The sequence below is a fragment of the Salvelinus alpinus genome, chromosome 14, assembly GCF_045679555.1.
Source record: "Salvelinus alpinus chromosome 14, SLU_Salpinus.1, whole genome shotgun sequence".
In the NCBI taxonomy this organism is placed as follows: domain Eukaryota; kingdom Metazoa; phylum Chordata; class Actinopteri; order Salmoniformes; family Salmonidae; genus Salvelinus; species Salvelinus alpinus.
The window spans coordinates 14562528-14582132 of record NC_092099.1 but is presented as its reverse complement, the minus strand read 5'-3'; the positions used below and the strand labels follow the sequence as shown (position 1 = coordinate 14582132).

At 41.5% G+C, this 19605-nt stretch overlaps 1 protein-coding gene across 1 annotated transcript; it reads right to left on the bottom strand.

The window, feature by feature from the left end:
• Nucleotides 1-389: 389 nt before the first annotated feature.
• phgdh (phosphoglycerate dehydrogenase) lies at nt 390-18346 on the bottom strand. Its single transcript, XM_071340561.1, has 12 exons — nt 18118-18346; nt 17269-17420; nt 15426-15491; nt 15216-15270; nt 14950-15048; nt 14729-14861; nt 14466-14614; nt 7917-8069; nt 2561-2699; nt 1439-1566; nt 1107-1323; nt 390-805 (listed from the first exon to the last, which is right to left on the bottom strand). Exons 1-12 carry the CDS (start codon nt 18253-18255, stop codon nt 651-653), a joined length of 1584 nt encoding a protein of 527 aa, XP_071196662.1. The 5' UTR covers nt 18256-18346; the 3' UTR covers nt 390-650.
• Between the last annotated feature and the right edge of the window lie 1259 nt (nt 18347-19605).

Below are 19605 nucleotides of genomic sequence, written 5' to 3'. Positions count from 1 at the left end.
AAACCTTATGACCAACACTGATTTTGTGGTTCACAACCTCACTGCTAACTGCTAAGTAAAATAATCTAAGTGATGGACATTGTACTTTAGGCTTCGCTGTTGAAATAACAGGACATTACATTTATTAAATATACAGTATACTAAAGGCTGGTAAACTAACATTGCATATTTCATCTCTATTGCACCCAAGGGAATATTTTATACTAGAAATAGGCTAGTCACCATAGAAACCTAGGGTGCACAGCAAATGCATATGAGTTTATTGGTCAGATGAGATGGATTGTTTTTTTGTTTCCCATTTCAGCTACCTTCCTCCTGGTGTGTTGACATTGAGAACATTTAGCAAAATCGGCAAGTAGAGAATACAAGAAAATACAAAACAATTGTAATAATGTAACAGGTATTTATTAAATTCTACACAGTCCGCATCTCTACAATAGAAATTACATTTTTAGTATTTATTCTAGATGTGTAATGTTAAATATAACAAACACTTTCTACATGTTGTAAACTAAGTATTGAAACGCTAAAAGGCCAAAAGAAACCGTTTAGATTAGTCAAATGGTTAGATTAGTCAAGTGGTTAGATATTTAGACATTGGAATGCTCTACTGGTCCTTCAGCATTGTAACAATACGCTCTCACTGCCATTTACACAGAGACCTGTGCTGCTGCTTTCACTAAAGGTTTTAAGGCACCAAGGTCCCCCAAGAGAGAGGATAACCCCACACAATAACACTGATCTCCACTACGAGCTGCAGGGGCACTGAATGACTCCATTTCCACTCCCGCCGTGGCCAGCAAACCTGAGGAAAGAGTGGGAGACAGTCAAGGTAAAATACGTGTCAACAGTTATTCTGGTCATCTTACATTTACAGCCGTGAGAAGCTTGCTGTCAAGTGCTAGCTTGGTGTAAACACATCCTGATGGGAAAAGGCAGAAAAAGTAAGAGTTAAGAATGCAGACTGAAAAGAGAAATCATTCAAGTTTGATTATGTCAAATAAGTAGCAAAAAAAGGCGGTATACCTTGCTAATCTTGTGTTGAAAAGACAGAATGGCTCAATTAGTCAATAGTGAGGTTGCAATGTGAAAAATAGCTCTCTCACCAGTCACAGAGGGCAGGAGCGGAGGAGACGCCACGGCCTTGAAGAACAGCAGGTTGCCAGTGAGAGAGACCGGCTGTCGGAACACGCTGCGGTTCAGCTCCAACAAGACTGGTACTCCTCCCTGTACTGAACCAGTAGCTCTGTAGCTGGAGCCGTTGACAGAGATCTCCACCTCACATGCACCTTGAGTCAGACCCTCACTGTGGTTTCTGATTACCTGAGATTTAAAAAGAACGTCATCCATCTCAAATAAGATTACTTATTTATATTACACAAGATGGGTCATTAATAAAATATGACCTTTAGCCAAGTGTCAATGGGGGCCATTTTACCGTGATTCCAGATTCCTTGGCCAGGGTCAGTGAATTGACCAGGTTGGGGCAACTCTGGGACCCATCACTAAGTAATCCAACCATTACTGCTGAGGTCATGTAAGCGGAGGAATCTTTCAAGCAGTCTCCTAGATTGTGATAAAAACAACAGACCATCTTCAGTTTGCATGGCCAGAGCCCACACTTTTGTGATTTACACCATTATACCACTAGGGGTAGACAAACCAAAGCACAACAAAATCTTCCACTAATACATGTGTGCTTGAATGGCATCCAAAAATGGCATCAATCGTCTCCTTTACCGTTTGATCACTGATCTGAGAACAGTGGTCATGTAATGTTAACACATCTTTTCACCTATCAAGCCTGATCAGCAGTTTCAGAGAAAAGTAAGCAACTGAAGGAAGCCGGTCTCACACAGGAAGCGGCGCAGGTCCTAATCCAGGCACTTGTCATCTCCCGTCTGGATTACTGCAACTCGCTGTTGGCTGGGCTCCCTGCCTGTGCCATTAAACCCCTACAACTCATCCAGAACGCCGCAGCCCGTCTGGTGTTCAACCTTCCCAAGTTCTCTCACGTCACCCCGCTCCTCCGCTCTCTCCACTGGCTTCCAGTTGAAGCTCGCATCCGCTACAAGACCATGGTGCTTGCCTACGGAGCTGTGAGGGGAACGGCACCTCAGTACCTTCAGGCTCTGATCAGGCCCTACACCCAAACAAGGGCACTGCGTTCATCCACCTCTGGCCTGCTCGCCTCCCTACCACTGAGGAAGTACAGTTCCCGCTCAGCCCAGTCAAAACTGTTCGCTGCTCTGGCACCCCAATGGTGGAACAAACTCCCTCACGACGCCAGGACAGCGGAGTCAATCACCACCTTCCGGAGACACCTGAAACCCCACCTCTTCAAGGAATACCTAGGATAGGATAAAGTAATCCTTCTGACCCCCCCCCCCCCCCCTTAAAAGATTTAGATGCACTATTGTAAAGTGGTTGTTCCACTGGATGTCATAAGGTGAATGCACCAATTTGTAAGTCGCTCTGGATAAGAGCGTCTGCTAAATGACTTAAATGTAAATGTAAATGAAGGATATTAGGACACAGTCTAATGCCTTGCAGTGCTTACCTTGAGTTATGATTTGGACTTGGCTGAAGGGTTGTTTAGAGGTGGTGCATGATTTCAGCGCAGCTCCTATGGCCTCTCCAAGTTTGATCCACTGGTGAGACTCGGGGGTGAATGTGCTTGCCAAAACCTGGGCATTCACCTGCACACACCAAATTGCACAACATGTAAACTATCAAAAAAAGTAATACATCTGCACCATTGAGAGCATCTTGACGGGTTGCATCACCGCTTGGTATGACAACTGCTTGGCATCCGGCAGCAAGGTGCTACAGAAGCTTCTATACCAGGTGCCATCCAGGTCTTCTATACCAGGCAGAGTCTGAGGAAGGCCCTAAAATTGGTCAGACTCCAGCCACCCAAGTCATAGACTGTTCTCTCTGCTACCACACAGAAAGCGGTACCGATTCACCAACAGCTTCTACCCGCAAGCCATAAGACTGCTAAAAGGTTATTGAAATATCTAACCATATAGCTTCCCAGACTATCTACATTGACCCTTTTTGCACAATTTTTTTTTTTTTACTCATCACATACGCTGCTGCTACTGTTTATTCCTAATTACATGTACCCATCTACCTCGGACCCCTGCACATCGACTCGGTACTGGTACCCCTTGTATATAGCTAAGTTATTGTTACTCATTGTGTATTTATTATTACGTGTTTCACTTTTCTATTTTCTTTCTCTCTGCATTGTTGGGAAGGGCCGTAAGTAAGCTTTTCCCTGTTCGTAAACAAGTGGAGCCTGCAACATTGTTTCAATAGTCAAATTCGATCTCCAGCTGTCGCATAGTAATGAACGTGTTGGGAGTCGGGATGAGACAGGCAGGCAGCTTTTCTCAGTGAGTCGAAATCATGAATCAGCGTTTATATATTAGAGGTCGACCGATTAATTAGGGCCGATTTCAAGTTTTCACAACAATCGGTAATCTGTATTTTTGGAGACCGATTTGCCGAATTATTATTATTATTATTTTTTTTTTAATGTTTTACACCTTTATTTAACTAGGCAAGTCAGTTAAGAACACATTCTTATTTTCAATGACGGCCTAGGAACGGTGGGTTAACTGCCTTGTTCAGGGGCAGAACGACAGATTTTTACCTTGTCAGCTCGGGGATTCGTTTTTGCAACCTTCCGGTTACTAGTCCAACGCTCTAACCACCTGCCTGTTAGTCAGCCTGCGTGGCCAAGGTAAGTTGCTAGCTAACATTAAACTTATCTTATAAAAAACAATCAAACTACACATGGTTGATGATATTACTAGTTTATCTAGCGTGTCCTGCGTTGCATATAATCGATGCGGTGCCTGTTAATTTCTCATTGAATCACAGCCTACTTCGACAAACGGGTGATGATTTAACAAGCGCATTTGCAAAAAAAAGCACTGTAGTTGCACCAATGTACCTAACCATAAACATCAATGCCTTTCTTTAAAATCAATACACAAGTATATATTTTTAAACCTGCATATTTAGTTAATATTGCCTGCTAACATGAATTTCTTATAATTAGGGAAATTGTATCACTTCTCTTGCGTTACGTGCAAGCAGTCAGGGTATATGCAGCAGTTTGGGTCGCCTGGCTCATTGCGAACTGTGTGAAGTCCATTTATTCCTAACAAAGGCCGTAATTAATTTGCCAGAATTGTACATAATTATGACATAACATTGAAGGTTGTATAATGTAACAACAATATTTAGACTTAGGGATGCCATCCATTAGATAAAATACGGAACGGTTCAGTATTTCACTGAAAGAATAAGCGTTTTGTTTTCGAAATGATAGTTTCCGGATTCGAGCATATTAAATGACCAAAGGCTCGTATTTCTGTGTGTTATTATGTTATAATTAAGTCTATGATATGATAGAGCAGTCTGACTGAGCGATGGTAGGCAACAGCAGGCTTGTAAGCATTCATTCAAACAGGACTTTCGTGTGTTTGCTAGCAGCTGTTTTTGACTTCAAGCCGATCAACTCCCGATATTAGGCTGGTGTAACCGATGTGAAATGGCTAGCTAGTTAGCGGGGTGCGCGCTAATAGCGTTTCAAACGTCACTCGCTCTGAGATTTGGAGTAGTTGTTCCCCTTGCTCTGCATGGGTAACGCTGCTTCGAGGGTGGCTGTTGTCGATGTGTTCCTGGTTCGAGCCCAGGTAGGATTGAGGAGAGGGACGGAAGCTATACTGTTACACTGGCAATACTAAAGTGCCTATAAAAACATCCAATAGTCAAAGGTTTATGAAATACAAATCGTATAGAGAGAAATAGTCCTATAATTCCTATAATAACTACAACCTAAAACTTCTTACCTGGGAATATTGAAGACTCATGTTAAAAGGAACCACCAGCTTTCATATGTTCTCATGTTCTGCGCAAGGAACTTAAACGTTAGCTTTTTTACATGGCACATATTGCACTTTAACTTTCTTCTCCAACACTTTGTTTTTGTATTATTTAAACCAAATTGAACATGTTTTATTATTTATTTGAGGCTAAATTGATTTTATTGATGTATTATATTAAGTTAAAATAAGTGTTCATTCAGTATTGTTGTAATTGTCATTATTACAACAAAAAATAATAATAAATCGTCCGATTAATCGGTATCGGCTCTTTTTGGTCCTCCAATAATCGGTATTGGCGTTGAAAAATCATAATCGCTCGACCTCTAGATATATATATATATACACACATACAACCGGTCACACAACTGGTGAGAACACCTACTCATTCAAGGGCTTTTCTTTATTTTTACCGTTTTCTACATTGTAGAATAATAGTGAAGACATCAAAACTATGAAATAACATATTAAATCATGTAGTAACCAAAAAAGGTGTTAAAAAAATCAAAATATATTTTATATTTGAGATTCTTCAAAGTAGCTACCCTTTGCCTTGATGACAGCTTTGCACACTTTTAGCATTCTCTCAACCAGCTTCACCTGGAATGCTTTTCCAACAGTCTTGAAGGAGTTCCCACATATGCTGAGCACTTGTTGGCTGTTTTTCCTTCACTCTGTGGTCCAACACGTCCCACATTTTTTGGGGGTTACTACATGATTCAATGTGTGTTATTTCAAAGTTTTTAAAATAGTAAAAATAAAGAAAAACCCTGTAATGAGTAGGTGTGTCCAAACTTTTGACTGGTACATTATATACACACACACACACACACACACACACACACACACACACACACACACACACACACACACACACACACACACACACACACAAAACAGGTAAAACGAAGTGCAGCTAGTTTGCTGTCTTTCCTGCTTCAGTTTGGAGAGATTGTGTTAGATGTGTTATTGGCTAGCTCTTCTGAACAGTGTCCTAAACAGAGAGCACTTCTATGCCAGGCGAAATCTCACCTCATTAGCTCATTGTTATGGATGTATCCAAATAAATGTCACTAAAAAACAGCTTATACAACTGCAAATGCAGCTACTTTGTTGTTATTCTGGCTACACTGTTTGACATGACTGCAAGTTAGGGAAAGGGGGATACCTAGTCAGTTGTCCGGCCCGCCGGGCACTTCAATCCGGCACACGAGACATAAAAATGTTTAAAAAAGAAATTGGTATCCAATTGGTAGTTACAGCCTTGTCCCATTGCTGCAACTCCCGTATGGACTCGGGAGAGGTGAAGGTCGAGAGCCGTGCGTCCTCCGAAACACGACCCATCCAAGCCGCACTGCTTCTTGACACAATGCCCGCTTCACCCGGAAGCCAGCTGCACCAATGTGTCGGAGGAAACACTGTACACCTGACGACCGTGTCAGCGTGCATACGCCCGGCCCGCCACAAGTGTCGCTAGAGCTCGATGGGACAAGGAAATCTCGGTCTGCCAAACCCTCTCCTAACCCGGACGGGGCCAATTGTGCGTCGCCTCATGGGTCCCCTAGTCACGGCCAGCTGTGACACAGCCTGGGATCGAACACGGGTCTGTAGTGATGCCTCAAGCACTGCCTTAGACCACTGTGCCACTCGGGAGGCCCCAGCAAATTGATTTTTACAAACAATTGGTCCCCCAAATTGAATTTCAAAATCCCGATGTGGCCCTCGAGCCAAAAAGTTTGTCCACCTCTACTCTAACCACTAGGCTACCTGCCATATTTGGCTAGCTAGCAAGCAAGGGATAAGAACGTTGCCCGTCAGTTTGGCAATATAACATTTAGAATGAACGACTAGGTCGCTTCCATAGATACAGAACAAAAAGACTGAACGACTGGGTCGCGTCTCTGGCAAAAGAACCGATAGAAATAAAGATCAGCCGGCTTGGGTTGCTAGATTTGTGTCGGGACTATATCTTGTGGAAGGATGAAATTGTATGAATAAATTCATCCAAATAACATTTTTAATGAATATATGTAAATCATTATTTGAATATGTTGGTAACCCATGGTATAAAAAAAGTGATAATGCCTTCAAAACCGCTGTTGAGGATATATTGGCACGGTCTTCGTCTTGGGCCTAACAACACCTGTCCCAATGTCCTCCAAACACCGGCTTCAGGCATTTTCACTTAAATATACCACGGCTTTCAGCCGGGTGCTCGAACCACCCGGTTTATAATTTGGAACGAGGAACTGAAAAGTGTTTCAAGAAGCTCTATTGCATTGAGATGCATTGTTTTTGCCCAACCGGTTTTACTACACTTCATGTGTAAAACGAACTAACCAAACAACCAACCGGACCCTGAACAGCTTCTACCCTCAAGCCATAAGACTGCTAAATAGTTAACCAAAAACCTTCCCGGACAATCTGCATTGACCCCTTTTGCACTAACTCTTCTGACTCATCACATACGCTTCTGCTACTGTTTATTATCTATCCTGTTGCCTAGTCACTTTATCCCTACCTATATGTACATATCTACCTCAATTACCTTGTACCCTTGCACATCGACTTGGTACTGGTAGTCTGTGTATATAGACACGTTTTCGTTACTTATTGTGTATTTATTCCGTGTTATTATTTTTATATTATTTCCCACTTTTTCTCTCTGCATTGTTGGGAAGGATCCGTAAGAAAGCATTTCACTGGTAGTCACCTGTTTACGAAGCATGTGACAAATAAAATGCGATTTGAACTGTCTTAATTGTATTGCAAAGTATGACTCAATATTGAAGATACATTCTTGCAACGAAACTATCATTAGAATCCTTTGTGAACAACCTTGAGGGTTACATTTTGTGTTACATTGTTACTAACACGTTCAATTCGTGAAAGTTTCAAGGTCTGAAGGGAACAGTTTTTCTAACCATAGCAACACTGAAACAATCAAATTAGATTGCTATTAGAATCGGGCACCTATAGGCTTTTGCTTGACTGTAATAGGAGAGAAGAACTCACTGCTCCAACCAAGCTCTTGCCCATCACCATGTCCACAATCTGCAGAGCGATGTCCTGCCCACAGCGCGCCTGGGCCTCCTTTGTACTGGCACCCAGGTGAGGACAGCTGATCACATTGGGATGGTTCACCAGGGCACGGTTCTTTGGGGGTTCCTGAGAAAGAATGGAACGCCATGATGTAAGTGAGACTGGCAATATTGAAGGGAAGACAAGTAAAATAAAATATAAATTAATAAATATTTGTGGTTTAAGTGATTATTTTTTTAGTGGGTAAATTAGATTTAATATTGCAGATATATTGTGGCTTCTATCAATGTAATTGTCTGTATAATTTCCAATCCCCCATATATTTTTGTAAATAAATAAATACATACACTACCGTTTGGGGTCACTTAGAAATTCTTGTTTTTGAAAGAAAAGCACATTTTTTGTCCGTCAACAGTGAAGAGGCAACTCCGGAATGTTGGCCTTCTAGGCAGAGTTGCAAAGAAAATGCCACATCTCAGACTGGCCAATAAAAATAAAAGATTAAGATGGGCAAAAGAACATAGACACTGGACAGAGGAACTCTGCCTAAAAGGCCAGCATCCCATAGTTGCCTCTTCACTGTTGACGTTGAGACTGGTGTTTTGCGGGTACTATTTAATGAAGCTGCCAGTTGAGGACTTGTGAGGCGTCTGTTTCTCAAATTAGACACTCTAATGTACTTGTCCTCTTGTTCAGTTGTGCACCGGGGCCTCCCACTACTCTTTCTATTCTGGTTAGAGCCAGTTTGCGCTGTTCTGTGAAGGGAGTAGTACACAGCGCTGTACGAAATCTTTAGTTTCTTGGCAATTTCTCGCATGGAATAGCCTTCATTTCTCAGAACACGAATAGACTGACGAGTTTCAGAAGAAAGTTTTTTGTTTCTGGCCATTTTGAACCTGTAATAGAACCCACAAATGCTGATGCTCCAGATACTCAACTAGTCTAAAGGCCAGTTTTATGGCTTCTTTAAATCAGAACAGTTTTCAGCTGTGCTAACATAACCCTTTTGCAGTTTTCTAATGATCAATTAGCCTTTTAAAATGATAAACTTGGAGTAGCTAACAGGAGTGATGCCTGCTGATAATGGGCCTCTGTACACCTATGTAGATATTCCATTAAAATTCAGCCGTTTCCAGCTACAATAGTCATTTACAACATTAACAATGCCTACACTGTATTTCTGATCAATTTGATGTTATTTTAATGGGCAAAAAAAGGTGCTTTTCTTTCAAAAACAAGGACATTTCTAAGTGACCCCAAACTTTTGAACGGTAGTGTATATATATTTTTTCTTTATTATTTTCCCCCTAACCCTCCCCCCTAATTGGAGTAAACTAATGGTCAACAACACTTTGGCTTCTACATACATTTTACAGACAGAATATTTTTCATTAGTTATCTTGTTTGTTTTTAGTCCCATCCTTCAGCTACCCTCAACCCCTCCCATCCATCTCTGAAGACCATCCGGTTTTGATTTCTATTTGCCATATATTGTTCAACTCTCCTGTAACACAAAAGTTCTGAACCTTGTTCTCATAGTTTCTACAGATTGTAAATTAAAGAAAATTTTTGCTGAGTGTTATTAAATCGATTGACTATGACTTTTCAAATCACCGAGCATTGCTATTTGCAGAGTTAGCTTCAGGTAAATGTTGCATTTCTTCAGCCATTCTTGAACCTGCAATCAAAAACAATCTACAGATGGACAGTCCCAAAACAAATTATCTACTGAAATCTGCGGAGCTGGGATGGTTGTATCCCCATATACAGTACCAGTCGAAAGTTTGGACACCGCTACTCATTCAAGGGTTTTTCTTTATTTTTACTATATTGTAGAATAATAGTTAAGACATCAAACCTATGAAATAACACATATGGAATCATGCAGTAACCAAAAGTATTAAACAAATCAAAATATATTTTATATTCTTCAAAGTAACCAGCCTTTGCCTTGATGACAGGTTTGCACTCTTGGCATTCTCTCAACCAGCTTCATGAGGTAGTTACCTGGAATGCATTTAAATTAACAGGTGTGCCTTGTTAAAACTGAATTTGTGGAATGTCTTTCCTTCTTAATGCGTTTGAGCCAATCAGTTGTGTTGTAACAAGGTAGGGGGGAAATACAGAAGATAGCCTTATTTTGTAAAATATCAAGTCCATATTATGGCAAGAACAGCTCAAATAAGCAAAGAAAAACAACAGTCCATCATTACTTTAAGACATTAAGGTCAGTCAATATGGACAATTAAGAACTTTGAAAGTTTCTTCAAAAACCATCAAGCGCTATGATGAAACTGGCTCTTATGAGGACTGCCACAGGAAAGGAAGACCCAATTACCTCTGCTGCAGAGAGATAGAGATAAGTTCATTAGAGTTACCAGCCTCAGAAATTGTATCCCAAATAAATGCTTCACAGAGTTCAAGTAACAGACACATCTCAACATCAACTGTTCAGAAGAGACTGTGTGAATCAGGCCTTCATGGTCGAATTGCTGCAAAGAAACCACTACTAAAGGACACCAATAAGAAAAAGAGACTTGCTTGGGCCAAGAAACACGAGCAATAGACATTAGACCGGTGGAAATCTGTCCTTTGGTCTGATGGGTTCAAATGTGAGATTCTTGGTTACAACCGCCGTGTCTTTGTGAGACGCAGAGTAGGTTTACAGATGATCTCCGCATGTGTGGTTCCCACCAGTGCTTTGCTGGTGACACTGTCTGTGATATAATTAGAATTCAAGGCACAATTAACCAGCATGGCTACCACAGCATTCTGCAGCGATACGCCATCCCATCTGGCTTGCGCTTATTGGGACTATCATTTGTTTTTCAACAGGACAATGACCCAAAACACACCTCCGGGCTGTGTAAGGGCTATTTGACCAAGGAGAGTGATGGTGCTGCATCAGATGACCTGGCCTCAACCCAAGTGAGATGGCTTGGGATGAGTTGGACCGCAGAGTGAAGGACCGCATCATTCCAGGTGAAGCTGGTTGAGAAAAAGCCAAGAGTGTGCAAAGCTGTCATCAAGGCAACGGGTGGCTACTTTGAAGAATCTAAAATACACTTTTTTGGTTACTACACGATTCCATGTGTTATTTCAATGTAGAAAACAGTAAAAATAAAGAAAAACCCTTGAATGAGTAGATGTGTCCAAACTTTTGACATGTACTGTACATACGGAAAGTATTCAGACCACTTAACTTTTCCCACATTTTGTTACGTTACAGCTAAAATCGATTAAATTAAATAAATTCCCTCTTCAATCTACACACAATACCCTATGACAAAGTTTAAACAAGTTTAGACATTTTTGTAAATAAAAAAAAAACTAAAACATCTTATTTACATAAGTATTCAGACCCTTTGAAATGTTTCAACAACCTGTTTGGAGTCCACCTGTGGTAAATTCAATTGATGGGACATGTGGAAAGGCACACACCTGTCTATATAAGGTCCCACAGTTGACAGTGCATTTCAGAGCAAAAACCAAGCCATGAGGTCGAAGGAATTGTCCATAGAGCTCCGAGATAGGATTGTGTCAAGGCACAGATCAAGGGAAGGGTATCCAAAAAATTCTGCAGCATTGAAGGTCCCCTAAAACACAGTGGCCACCATCATTTTAAAATGGAAGAAGTTTGGAACCATCAAGATTCTTCCTACAGCAAATTGAGCAATTGGAGGAGAAGGGCCTTGGTCATGGAGGTGACCAAGAACCCGATGGTCACTCGGACAGAGTTCCAGAGAGCCTCTGTGGAGATGGGAGAACCTTCCAGAAGGACAACCATCTCTGCAGCACTCCACCAATCAGGTAGAGTGGTCAGATGGAAGCCACTCCTCAGTAACAGCCCACTTGGAGTTTGTCATAAGGCAGCTAAAGGACACTCAGGCCATGAGAAACAAGATTCTCTGGTCTGATGAAACCAAGATTGAACTCTTTGGCCTGAATGCCAAGCGTTATGTCTGGAAGAAACCTGGCACCATCCCCAGGTTGAAGCATGGTGGTTGCAGCATCATGCTCTGGGGATGTTTCTCAGCAGCAGGGAATGGGAGACTAGTCAGGATCGGGGGAAAGATGAAAGGACTCCCGAGTGGCGCAGCGGTCTAAGGCACTGCATCCCAGTGCTAGAGGCGTCACTACAGACACCCTGGTTCGAATCCAGGCTGTATCACAACCGGCCGTGATACGGAGTCCCATAGGGCGGTGCACAATTGGTCCAGCGTTGTCTGGGTTTGGCCGGTGTAGGCCAAATCAAATTTCATTGGTCACATGCAGATGTTATTTCGAGTATAGTGAAATGCTTGTAAAAAAAATAAAATACTGCAAAGTTTCCTAAGGACTAGAAACGAGGCAGCCCTCTCTGTCAGCGCCATCCTCACAAATTCGTATTTACAATGACGGCCTTTGTTCTTTACTGACTTGCCTGGTCAAATAAATAAAAATAAACAGAGATTCTTGATGAAAACCTGCTCAAGACCTCTGACTGGGGCGAAGGTTCATCTTCCAACAGGACAACGACCCTAAGCACACAGCCAAGACAACGCAGGAGTGGCTTCGGGACAAGTCTCTGAATGTCCTTGAGTGGCCCAGCTGGAGCCCGGACTTGAACCCGGTCAAACATCTCTGGAGAGACCTGAAAATAGCTGTGCGGCGACGCTCCCCATCCAACCTGACAGAGCTTGAGAGGATCTGCAGAGAAGAATGGGAGAAACTCCTCAAATACAGGTGTGCCAAGCTTCATACCCAAGAAGACTTGAGACTGTAATCGCGTCAAAGGTGCTTCGACCCATCTGGACAAGTGGAATACCTATGTAAGAATGCTGTTCATTGACTATAGCTCAGCATTCAACACCATAGTACCTTCCAAGCTCATCATTAAGCTCGAGGCCCTGGGTCTGAACCCCGCCCTGTGCAACTGAGCCTTGACGGGCCACCCCCAGGTGGTTCAGGTAGGAAACCACACATTCGCTGATCCTCAACACTGGGGCCCCACAAGGGTGCGTACTCAGCCCCCTCCTGTGCTCTCTGTTCTCCTATGACTGTGTGGCCAAGCACGCCTTCAGCTCAATCATCAAGTTTGCAGGCGACAACAATAGTAGGCTTGATTACCAACATGACGAAACAGCCTACAAAAGGAAGTGAGGGCTCTGGGAGTGTGGTGCCAGGAAAATAATCTCTCACTCAACGTCAATAAAATAAAGGAGATGATCATGGACTACCGGAAACAGCAGAGGGAGCACCCCCCTATCCACATCGACGGTACCGCAGTGGATAAGGTGGAAAGCCTCAAGTTCCTCGACGTAAACATCACTGACAAACTGAAATGGTCCACCCACACACTCTTCAACCGCAGGAGGCTGAAAAAAATGTGGCTTGGCACCTAAAACCCTCAAAATCTCTTACAGATGCACAATTGAGAGCATCCTGTCGGGCTGTATCGCCACCTGGTACGGCAACTGCACAGCCTGCAACCTCAGGGCTCTCCAGAGGGTGGTGCTGTCTGCCCAATGCATCACCGGGGGCAAACTACCTGCCCTCCAGGACACCTACAATACCCGATGTCGCAGGAAGGCCAAAAAGCTGATCAAGGACAACCACCCAAGCCACTGCCGGTTCACCCCGCTATCATCCAGAAGTCGAGGTCAGTACAGGTGCATCGGACAGAGACTGAAAAACAGCTTCTATCTCAAGGCCATCAGACTGTTAAATAGCCATCACTAGCACATTAGAGGCTGCTGACTATATACATAGACTTGAAATCCCTGGCCACTTTAATAAATGGAACACTAGTCACTTTATAATGTTTACATATTTTGCATTACTCATCTCTTATAATAGAATACAGTATATACATATCTTAGTCTATGCCGCTCTGACATTGCTCGTCCATATATTAATATATTCTTAATTCCATTCCTTTACTTAGATTTGTGTGTATTGGGTATATGTTGTGAAATTTTTTGATATTACTTGTTAGATGTTACTGCACTGTCTGAGGTAGAAACACAAGTATTTCGCTACACCCGCAATAACATCTGCTAAACATGTGTATGTGATCAATCAATTTGATATGGATTTGATCAAAGTACTGAGTAAAGGGTCTGAATACTTACATAAAAAAATAACAACTGAAATATCACATTTTATCAATTTTCAAAAATGTCTAAACACCTGTTTTTGCTTTGTTATTATTGTTATTATTTTTTTAATGCACAGACAAGTTCCTTACTTTCTCCCCCTACCACTTTTGCGGTAATGCTCCAATTAGTTGGTTGTAATTTTGGATAGAGCAGACATTTCCATATATTTTTGTTAGCTGCGTGTGACATAACTCCATGATATAATTTACAAAGATTATACCTTTTTTTGATTCCCAAAATAAAGTAATTTTTTCTATGAATTAGTATATTTGAGTTTAACCATAGTATTTGTTGTAATATTTGTATTTTCTGGTGGATAAACTGAAATTGCAACCAACTTTCTATGGCTTGTTTTACAAATTATGGGATGTGGTATTCTTGCCTCGAGAAAAACATCGAGGCCAGCCCCTCCACACTGTCCAGACTCCAAAGCTCTGAGGAGAGCATCCTCATCGATGATGCCCCCGCGTGCACAGTTCACGACCTTTACACCTTTCTTGCACTTAGCAAATGACGTGTCGTTCAGTAGTCCTAGGAGAAACAACAATTTAACCTCAAGTGGAAAATAATGTTTTTTGTTTGATAATCGATGTAATCACTTTCTACCCTCCAGTACTACAACTATACCACCTCTATAAAACTCACCAGCTGTAGAAGGCATGAGGGGAGTGTGGACGGTGATGTAATCACACTTGGGCCACAGCTGCTCCAGGGACATCTGCTCGACCCCCCAGGTAGCAGTCACCTCAGGAGGGGTGATTGGATCATAGCCGATGGTCTGTCGAAAGCAAATTCAGTTACCACTATCGTGCTACAGTAGGCAGCTTTTAAAGATCGTTTGACTTTTCAGAGGATTATGAACCAACCTTCATGCCAAAGGACTGCATTCTGGTGGCGACTTCCTTTCCAATTCTTCCAAGTCCAACTATTCCAAGTATTTTGCCGTACATCTCTGCGCCCATGAACTGAAAAATCATTAACACAACTTTGACCCAGGTCCCTGAAGAGTTTGAGACACCATAGATTTACAAATCATATTGAATTATTGATGATTGAATGGACACTGGGGCAGACCACGTGACAGTAATTGCTTTTTGTGTCAAAATAAAAGGGAAGCCAAAATACTCTGTACCTTTTTACGATCCCAGTTCCCTGCTTTCATGGACATGGCTGCTTGGGGCACATGTCTAGGAAGAGAATGGTTTTGAATTAAGTTATATCAAACTTTCCTGTAAAAGTAGGATGAAAAGGACAGATGGGGGTGTATAGTGCAAAGCAATGTCTAACCAATGCCATGAGCTATGCCGAGAGATATTATGTATCATCTGTTGTAGTGTCTTACCTTGAGAGGCTCATCAACAGGGTGCATGTCAGCTCTGCAGCACTGATGGTGTTGCCACTTGGTGTGCTAGAAGAGGGTAATGACACATACAATAGTCTAATATTCAGGGAAAAGACTGATCTGTGGTGATTTGATTTAGACCTACAGTTGAAGTCGGAAGTTTACATACACTTAGGTTGGAGTCATTAAAATTCGTTTTTCAACCACTCCACAAATTTCTTGTTAACAAACTATAGTTTTGGCAAGTCGGTTAGGACATCTCCTTTGTGCATGACACAAGTAATTTTTCCAACAATTGTTTACACAGATTATTTCACTGTATCACAATTCCAGTGGGTCAGAAGTTTACATACACTAAGTTGACTGTGCCTTTAAACAGCTTGGAAAATTCCAGAAAATTATGTAATGGCTTTAGAAGCGTCTGATGGGCTAATCGACATAATATGAGTCAATTGGAGGTGTGGATGTACTGGCATACCTTCAAACTCAGTGCCTCTTTGCTTGACATCATGGGAAAATGAAAAGAAATCAGCCAAGACCTCAAAAAAAAATAAAATAATTGTAGACCTCCACAAGTCTGGTTCATCCTTGGAAGCAATTTCCAAACGTCTGAAGGTACCACGTTCATCTGTACAAACAATACTACGCAAGTTTAAACACCATGGGACCACGCAGCTGTTATACCGCGCAGGAAGGAGACGCGTTTTGTCTCCTACAGATGAACATACTTTGGTGCGAAAAGTACATATCAATCCCAGAACAAAAGCAAAGAACCTTGTGAAGATGCTGGAGGAAACAGGTACAAAAGTATCTATATCCACAGTAAAACGAGTCCTATATCAACATAACCTGAAAGGCCGCTCAGCAAGGAAGAAGCCACTGCTCCAAAACTGCCATAAAAAAAACAGACTACGGTTTGCAACTGCACATGGGGACAAAGATCGTACTTTTTGGAGAAATGTCCTCTGGTCTGATGAAACAAAATAAAACTGTTTGGCCATAATGCCCATCGTTATGTTTGGAGAAAAAGGGGGAGGCTTGCAAGCCGAAGAACACCAACCCAACCATGAAGCACGGGGGTGGCAGCATCATGTTGTGGGGGTGCTTTGCTGCAGGAGGGACTGGTGCACTTCACAAAATAGATGGCATCATGAGGCAGGAAAAATATGTGGATATATTAAAGCAACATCTCAGGACATCAGTCAGGAAGTTAAAGCTTGGTCGCAAATGGATCTTCCAAATGGACAATGACCCCAAGCATACTTCCAAAGTTGTGGCAAAATGGCTTAAGGACAACAAAGTCAAGGTATTGGAGTGGCCATCACAAAGCCCTGAGCTCAATCCTATAGAAACTTTGTGGGAAGAACTGAAAAAGCGTGTGCGAGCAAGGAGGCCTAGAAACCTGACTCAGTTACACCAGCTCTGTCAGGAGGAATGGGCCAAAATTCACCCAACTTATTGTGGGAAGCTTGTGGAAGGTTACCCGAAACGTTTGACCCAAGTTAAACAATTTAAAGGCAATGCTACCAAATACTAATTGAGTGTATGTACACTTCAGACACACTGGGAATGTGATGAAAGAAATAAAAGCTGAAATAAATAATTCTCTCTACTATTATTCTGACATTTCACATTCTTAAAATTAAGTGGTGATCCTAACTGACCTAAGACAGGGAATTGTTACTAGGATTAAATGTCAGGAATTGTGAAAAATTGAGTTTAAATATATTTGGCTAAGGTGTATGTAAACTTCTGACTTCAACTGTAGGAGTTTCCTTAAAACGATACATGTATCAGCGACTTAGAACTTATTTCGAAGGACACTATTATTTTGCAAACTTACTTCATAACAATTATGCCCTTTATAGTGGCAGCATCCACATCCACATTGTCAACGCCTGTCCCAGCTCTTCCAATGATTTTGAGGTTACCAGCAGCATTGATGACATCAGCTGTCACCTTTGTTGCAGATCGAACCACCAGGCCATCATAGTCCTGGAGGTGGATAGAAAAGGAAAAAAGATGATATGCATAGTGATGCCAGTGCATGACAAAATTATCTATTGTTCATTGGAGTAATTTGATGAGATAAGGAATGAGCTTATATAGTTGGAATTCTTGCATTAATCAAACACATTCGTTATTGATTTGGCATCACATGGTGTCATGAGGAAGACAAGTTAAATATTAGATGAGTTGCCTCTGGTGTAATTGATCAAACTATGTATAGTCTACATTTTGAAAGTACTAGAAAGGGAAGCAAGCCCCAGTCTAAATGTAATTCTATAGTGTTTATAGACTATAGTCGGCCAAACGAGGGAAATCAGTAAAGACTTGTTGCAGTTGCATCATATTTCCAAGAAGGCTGTACAACTATAGCGCGACACCAAAGAGAGGAGGACAAGATCGCACATGCAAGAATCCACTAAACTGCAACTGCTGTAAATCACCCGCCAAATAAAATCCAGTTGTCTGAAACGCAGAAATCATCGTTTTTTTCGTCAGAGGGACTTTTGATGAGGTTATTCAACCAATGACCAAACGCGACATACTTTTTCCATATTAGACATTTGATACCAACTGTGAATTGTTTTCAAATTTTAGAAAGACATCGTGGAACAAAAATGCATGTCATGCCTTAAATGTTTAATACGAGGAATTCATGCAAATTAGAAAAAATGTCAACCCTTACCTTGATCTCCGCAATCAAGTCATCCTTACTCATATTTTGCTTCTCTGTAACTTGGATTCCATTTTCTTGCAGGATCTTCTTACAACAAGGATCAACACTTTCACTGATTAAAATGCGTTTGATGGATATTGGGGCCATTTTGCTGTTCTCTCAACAGTTGGTTAAAATTTCACACTTGAATGGGTGAACCCTTTTACGTAAACTGATGGACACGCTGAAAAGCTCTCAGTTCAGTTGGTTTTGAATAAAATACTCGGCTAAGGACTGCCCCTTTCAAAGTAAACCCGCCTCTTCTCATCTCCAGTTTTCTGACGTGATGCTGAAACAGGGAGAGGCAATATATACTGTAGCTGGAACCACATAAATTATATTTGCTATAACTTGTTGGACCAGAAATACTATGCAATAATCACCTGGCAATGTTGTACAATAGTAATACAATTCTGCTGATTATTTGTTTTAAAGACTGATGATTTTTTTATTATTACAATTTTCAAAACTGAAGAAAAGGTGTATTTGAGTGCAAGCCACTCCCTCCCTTAAACATTATACATTTGTAGCTGATTTCTCAAGAACATCAGTTCAAACTTAGTGAGACAGCTTTCAAAGTCTGTGATAGGCTTCCTAAGTCAAGCACAGACTTAAGCACCTCAATTAGACTCACTATCACACGACAGGCCTGTCTCTGTTCGTTGAAGTTGTAGTGTCAAACGCCACCCCTAACTTTACCCAGTCTTTCTATGGTCATGCAGATAGCTGATCTATCATGTCTCCCTTTTAAAAATGCAACATGATGTATCTAGTGGTCTGTGTATTATCTTGAATAGATATCTAGTTTACCTAATTGTATTGTCTATACATGTAGCTGGGCAAGCACTAGGCTAATTATGGACACTCCTTAAAGTCTAAGGATTTTACATGTTCTGTTTGATGGCGAATTGGCTCTGGAGGCCAAAACAGCCAAATACTCCAGCTAAACGTGAATCGAAGCTCAATTGCAGTATGGCTCTAGAAACATAAACGTACAAATATTAAAGCAATAACTATGCATAGCATACCACAGCATAACATCATTGTTATACCATGACCATAACACTGTTGTTTTTTCGTTTCTTTCAGTGCATGCAGTTGATGGGGAAAATGTAGAGATGCAACCACCAGATCTCGACAAGTCACTGTTTTTCCCAAAGCCGAATGGCTCCGAATTCAAGTAGTTTGAACCAGGGGAATAAATACAAGGAGAGTGTAAATGAAGCGTCCAGATAATGAGAGGCTATGCACCTGAGGTCACCTGTAGACATTCCATCACCGTGAAGAAAAACAATGCACAACACAGTAATTGAGTACACCTAGACGTCAAGTAGTTTGTGAGGATGTGGCTCAGTTGGTAGAGCATAGCATTTGAAATACTAGGGTTGTGGGTTTGATTCCCACAGGGGAACTAGTACGAAAATGTATACACTCACTACTAGAAGTTGCTCTGGATAA